The sequence below is a fragment of the Dermacentor albipictus genome, chromosome 1 (genome assembly GCF_038994185.2).
Source record: "Dermacentor albipictus isolate Rhodes 1998 colony chromosome 1, USDA_Dalb.pri_finalv2, whole genome shotgun sequence".
Taxonomy (NCBI): Eukaryota; Metazoa; Arthropoda; class Arachnida; order Ixodida; family Ixodidae; genus Dermacentor; species Dermacentor albipictus.
This window is the reverse complement of record NC_091821.1, coordinates 329,843,103-329,849,624: the sequence shown is the minus strand read 5'-3', so window position 1 is coordinate 329,849,624 and position 6,522 is coordinate 329,843,103. Positions and strand designations below refer to the sequence as shown.

Genomic DNA, 6,522 nt, shown 5'->3' with positions numbered 1-6,522 from the left:
TATCTCCGTGGGTGCCACATATCTCTGGTAAAAATCACAAAAAGGAGAAAAAAATAGACTTGTTTCTGACGCGGCTGTAGCCTAGGCCTTGCGTCTCTGCTTCGCTTCGCTTCGAGCACGCGCCATGTTTGCTGTGACGACAGCCGAACTATCCGCCTCGGACCAGCCAATGAGAGACGAGCAGGCGGCCGGACGGGAAACTTGCGTCCGCTCCTCGCTCGCCAGTAGAGAGCTATCCGCACGCGACCGGACGAGGGCGGAACGGACGTGCGGAGCGACCATGTACGGGCCCTTACCTTCTCAAGGTGGCGCTGCAGTCGTCCCAGCTGACATCGACAGAGCGAACGCTTGTCTCCAGAAGCCCATCCGATGGGCCAGTTCACGTCACTCGGTCCACAAAACCGCAGAGGTTTCCACTGGCACCGTAGCAGCAGTTTTTTTACCACTCAGCATCGTGCTGCGCTGTAGATGATCTCTCTATGAGCGCCGTCGAAGGAATAATGCCGCTCGCTAAAAGTGGTGCGAACAACGCGCGGAAAACGAGTTTCTGCCCCGGGGCGACGGTGCTGCCCTCTGTGCGACACTGCGAAAAGTGCTCGAACAAAGATTGGCCGAGCGCGTCGACAGACGACATTCGAAACTCCGCGAGAAAGTCTCTGCGCAAACTTTCGAATAGGTCTCAAACGCGTTGACGCAATGTCATACGAGTAAATTCACCGCGGATTTGTTGCCAGTGCTATTTGCTGTCTGCCTAGCGTTTCATTCATTTCTCGACACCTAATGTGCAGTTCGAGGTCGTAATAATGTAATTTTATATAAGGCACCAATTAATTCTGTCTGTTGGAAATTTGTTTTAAAAATATTTAGAAATATTAGAAACAGGCTGCAGAAACAGGCTTTTATAACCCTTATAGATAAGCTGCAGTAAAACATGGTAGTGAAATTATAATTACGATTTTCAGCGAGCTGCGTATTGTAAGAGTTGGGGTTGCGCATGTCAAAAGGGGTAGCTGGCCCATGCCGTCGTCCGACTCATCCAATCTAAGGACGCTGTTGAAGGGAGGAACATGTTCTCATCGAGAGCTAAGAGTATTAGGTTTATTTACAATATCTACATGAGTATAGAGAAGCATGACTGAATGGAAGCACCCCTGAGGAACCGAAAAAGTCCGCCTAAATCCCCTCTGACCTCCATGGATCCCTAGGCCAGTGAAATCTGCCGTCACACCGTCGTCCAATCGGAGCGTCCAAAGTCAGCGAAGGATACGCGTTGAGGACGAGGGTGCTCATAATCACTCCGGCACTTTTGTCCACTGAACACACAAAAAGGAGTGGCGTCTAGTAGACAGCTATAGTAGACAGGGATTGTCGCGCTTGACTGAAACTGGCCCGTCTTGTTTTCTGGGATGACCCAGCAATTAGCTGGAGCGTTTGTCAAACGACCTTGGCGGTTGGCACTGGTCGTAATGAAACGGCGTATAACGCCCTTTTCGAGTAGTTTCTTGCTCCCATCGTCGGGGACGGTGGCAGTGTACCGTCCATCAACACTCCATTCGCCAAACGTGTCTGGCCTTGGTGTCGCCGCCGATCTGTCCGAGGGGACGCATTGTTAGCTTCACGAAGCGATTCGCCACAGTAGGGCAGGATAGGCTGCGAGGTCACTTCCCCTGCTGGCCGATCGTAACACATACCCCATGCGCAAACCTCAAAAATATTTCAGGTGCATCAGCAGAATTATCTCGTTAAAGGTCAATGCGCTCGAAAGAGACTCAGGCATATCAAAAACGTTCTCATACATGGCCTTCGAAGTTAAGCTATCAGTAATTTTAACAAAAAGGCTTTGTTGGGTGCTATTCTAGACATTGTGAAGTTCTCCAATGTCGGCGTTTTGAGCCAATGGGAGAGGCCGTAGCAATCCTCTGGGCTAATCAGAGCCGACAAGATGGCCAACTCGACAATATGGAGGGACTACCAGTGGCACTTTTGCTTTTTGGGTCATCGTCGCTTCACATAGAATTCCAATGTGTGTGTTGGATCTGCGTTCGTCTTATTTTTCTTCTGCATTTGTTAGGGGTGCGAATATGGCGCGTACACCTGCAGAAACTGCGACGCCAAGTGATTATTGACTTCATAATCGAGAGACTTCCTACATGACTAAGTTGAAAATACTTGAGACGTCTCGCTGTCAGCAAATCGTATCTACAAAACCTGCAAGCTAGCTTCTCCGCGATGCATTATGCCGCTGCGTCTGCGGCCTTGTGCTATGCGGGAAAGCTTGAGAGCGAAATTTAGAATGACTTGAGTCATATTTTCATGTCCGGCCTTCTTTAGAAAATTGTCATGAGCTCTTTAGAACAAGCAGGTCGTTATCGTAGCCGAGTGCGCAAGGTATCGAGTCAAAAGGAATATGGCGTCAAGGTCTGCATTGTCGTTGACAAATACGTCTTCTGTGATGGAAGACCCGCGAAGGGCGCACTGCAATAAATAAATAAATAAATAAATAAATAAATAAATAAATAAATAAATAAATAAATAAATAAATAAATAAATAAATAAATAAATAAATAAATTAGACTGATGCACCTGAGATAACATGGTAGTTCTAAAAAGAAAAAAAAGGTTCTCGCTTAAGCAACTGCCAAAAGAATGCTTTTGTAGTCACGTGAAACTAGCTTTTTCCTATGAGAAATAAAGTTTGTTATAAACTAGATAATTTTTGTTTTATCGAGGGAACTGTGGCCTCAAGTTGTTGTGGTAGCTTACTACATGCATCCTGCGGTGCCTATAAATACCGAAAAGACAAAGCAATATTTTTTCCTGCTATCCAAGGCAACTAGTCATGTGATACTTTGCGAAAGCACAGAACTATAGCTTTAAGTTACTGCACTTTGTGTTCATACGCATTCTTGCTGATTGGCATATCTCATATTCAAGGATTATCGAAAATCAAGCCATAACCGTAGACGGTTCACTGGTATGCTCATTTTAAACAGACGCGATACCTTTCTTCATATACATAGTGAATGGGCCTTTCTTTCTCTTCACCAGTGACAGAAAGTAGTACATTCGGCTGTGGGATTTGTTTCCATTTTTACACGAAACGCATAATGTATGGGAATAGCGTTGGTATTTCCACTCAGTAACATGCACACCTTAATGGCTTAGCCGAATGTACCGTTCATCTTAACCGCTGCATAATTTCGGCTAGTTAGTTTGCGAAAATTGTACAAGTGGTAGGCGTATGTTATGCACGACGAAAGGCAGTACGATCAAATACGCTGAGGCGCAGGGAAAGACAAAGGGCACCGAACGAATGCGTCTCTTCTTTGTTTCTCTCACGAACGGCTATTCTTTCTTTCCCTTTCTGTTTACTGCGAAGCTGTATATAGCTATAGGTTCCCTTTTTTTCTGCGTGCGTAGAAGAGGTTCGCATTATATATATATATATATATATATATATATATATATATATATATATATATATATATATATATATATATATATATATATATATATATATATATATATATATATATATATATATATATATTCACCTTCGCAGAGTGGAATCACACTGAATTTTTCTGTCTTTCGGTGCGTTCCAACATCTTTCTTTACGCTGTCCTTCGTCTCGTAAAGTTTAGACTCGACACCCTCAAGACGCCCAAACGTACCATTAGAAACGCAAGAGGTAGTGGTGCATTTTCATCGGCGCCCCGGAAATACCTTTTCTTAACATCGAGGCTCCTTTATTTCAAGCATTTTTATAAGAACGCGCACAACATGCAGTGCACGAGCGCGGCGGTCAAATTGTGCCGCTCGTCCTGCTGCAGGCATCGTCGCCGCGGTCGTCGTTGGCCTGGAGACCCGCTTCCACATCCCGCGCCGGGTAGTTGTTGAGCAGGTTGACGAGCGAGATGGAAGCCCAGTTGTCGCGGCCGCACCTGGCCGCAGGCCCGATGGGCGACAGCCTCAGCGTGCGCCGCCTGTCAGGCGTCGCCGTCTCGTCGGGGACCTTCGCGTAGCGGCAGCGGCGATTGTCCCTCTTGGCTCGCTGGCTGTGGCACGCGTAACAGGACAGACCCAGCGCCAGGCCGGACACGGTGGCCGCCGTGAGCACCACCTGCGCAGCGATGCACGAGAGCGCCTCGTGTTATGCACGTAAATCGCTCGACTGAAGCGCTCGTTCCTCCGTCCTCCTGTTCGGAGTTTGGACCTTTCGTAGGCTTTCTTGGACGTTTGAAAGACAAACGCTCGAACAGTGCCGAACTATTGGACAGTAGTACAATTTAGCTCGATCAATGTTGCACCAAACGTCATCGACGATGCGCATGGGCAGTTGAGCTCAACATGACCTGCATCTCGGGAGCATATAGGACGGGCGAGCACCGTGGACGCAGTATATGCAGAAATCATCTTAATTAAAAAACCCTTCGCCAGGCTTGCGTATTGCATTGATAAGCACAGTGCGGACAGGACACGGTGAAGGGTGCCTGAGAGCTTATACCCCCGCAAAAATCGATGTATACGTCGCAAGAACAGCTGAAAATTCAAACGCTCATGCGTCCTTCTATGAGGAGTCATACGTAATTACCGCCAGCGATATGACGTCACGCGCGTAGTGCTCGCAGCGCTCAGCACCCCCCCCCTTTTTTTTTATCTGCAGCAAATTGTAGAAAATTGCCTGTGCCAAATAGCACGTACAATTCTACACCTTGAGGTATTATACTCAATGAGGCGGCCATTACTTCTGCAAGAAATCAAGAAGCTTGATTGAATATTTAACATAATTAAACTATTTAACCTTTTAACTAACTAGGGCACATATTTCATTCTAGGAATCGTAGCCAGTGAGTTGGCAAGACATATATACGCTCTTGGAACGTATTCCCCTGGACTACACTAGTATCGAGATATTAATTTTCAAGGTATCCGATGAAATGTATTGGCTTTCCAGTGACTTTCGCGCTTCAATGCGCATAAAACAGTGTTTTCTTTAAAAAGGAAGTGGAACGACAGTGCATTTTTACCGCGAGTTTGACGGTGAATATCTCGAAACCGCTGCCATCATCAGAATTAGCTTCAAGTCGATATGCAAATACAGCCGCATTCACTATAGATGCAATTTGTAGGTTGAAAATATGTGCCGTAACGTAATTAGCTGAAAAGATAATTTGTGTAGTTATGTAAATTATTCAATGAAGCATTTTGATCTCTCGTAGAAGTAGCGATTAATTTAGCTCAAAGGTTAGAGTTGTGCTATTTGCCACAGGCAACCTTAAAAACAAAAATTGGAGCTAAAGAAGGAACACCCTATGTAAAACGCTCACGAGAGACGAGAAAAAACGTAGAACAAGCGCTCATCCCGTGTTCTCGTCCTTCGTCAGTGCGTGCTGTGTACATACCACACGAAAGATTTGGCATCCAAGACATATTGGGCGATTCTGATTAAGTCTGCCTATATAAATGCATTTCCTCCATTTCTGCTGTTCCCTTTGCCCTCCCTGGAGCACCCTCTCGAGCAAATACAGCCGCACTTGTCACGAGACGCGCCCTCATCGCATTGTGGTTTGAGCACCCGGTGCTGTGCCAGCATGCACCTGTGCCACGGTGACCAGGTCGAGCCGCCGCGTCCCCCAGCGGAGTGCCGCGCGCCTTTCCATAGTGGCCGCCGAAGGTGCGAGCTCGGCCAGCTGGCCCAGTGGCTGGCCCCGTATCGGCTTGGCGGTGCGGGCGCGCATCTGATGCGGCCGATCGTCGAACCGCAGCGCAGCGCCCGGCGGCGGCGGCGTTCCCTCGGGGGTGGACGTCATGAGCGTCGTGAGGGCGGCCAGCGTGGTCATCCACCTCCGGGGCACCATGTCCGCGGCCGCCGTCGCAGCAGCAGTGTCAGCCGCCAGGGCATGGCCCTGCCCAACACACCGACGCTCCGCCAGCGCAGCCGGCGTCGTGACCCGTCCTCTTCCTCTACTTCCTCTTCTTCCGCATATACCATCTGTTGCGCGGTTACGCCGAAGGGCTCGTTCCCTAGTGAAATGGCGCAACCCACTCTGGGGGATCGGCCATGAATCGGGTAAAGTGTAAAATAAGTCACAATTTTATAATAAAAAGCTATAATCGAAAGATAGAGTTTGTAGAGCCTGCATGACCATAACCTACCATGACCATAAAGTAAATAAATACTACCATGACCATAAAGTAAAAACAATTCAAGTTCAATTTTGGTGAAACAAAATGCGCAGTTCCACCGGAAAGGCGAAGCACCGATTGCGATAGCAAATTAGTAGATAGCTGTACGAAGTAAGGATAGTAGTTTTATCGGCCGTATAAACTTGTAAATATTCGCTTACTAACTAAATTAACAATGATACATTGTGTAAGCGTTACTCAACGAGGACGTACAAAGAAACAGACACGCGGAGACAGCGCTGTCTTCGTGTGTCTCCTTCTTTCTACGACCTCGTTCAGTCGCGCTTACACAGTCTATCGTTGGTTCAAACTAGCTCGTCAACGTGTTTTAAC

General features: G+C 47.3%; 1 protein-coding gene across 1 annotated transcript; it reads right to left on the bottom strand.

Moving 5' to 3' along the window:
• Positions 1 to 3,698: 3,698 nt before the first annotated feature.
• On the bottom strand, positions 3,699 to 5,996 carry LOC135909002 (uncharacterized). The gene is made up of 2 exons (XM_065440871.1): positions 5,601 to 5,996; positions 3,699 to 4,123 (listed from the first exon to the last, which is right to left on the bottom strand). Exons 1-2 carry the CDS (start codon positions 5,859 to 5,861, stop codon positions 3,806 to 3,808), a joined length of 579 nt encoding a protein of 192 aa, XP_065296943.1. The 5' UTR covers positions 5,862 to 5,996; the 3' UTR covers positions 3,699 to 3,805.
• Between the last annotated feature and the right edge of the window lie 526 nt (positions 5,997 to 6,522).

Coding starts and splice junctions, on each gene's coding strand:
- LOC135909002 (XM_065440871.1), bottom strand. CDS start 5,861: ATGGTGCCCCGGAGGTGGATGACCACGCTGGCCGCCCTCACGACGCTC. Junction 4,124..5,600: donor ACCTGGTCACCGTGGCACAG/GTGCATGCTGGC, acceptor ATCGCTGCGCAG/GTGGTGCTCACGGCGGCCAC.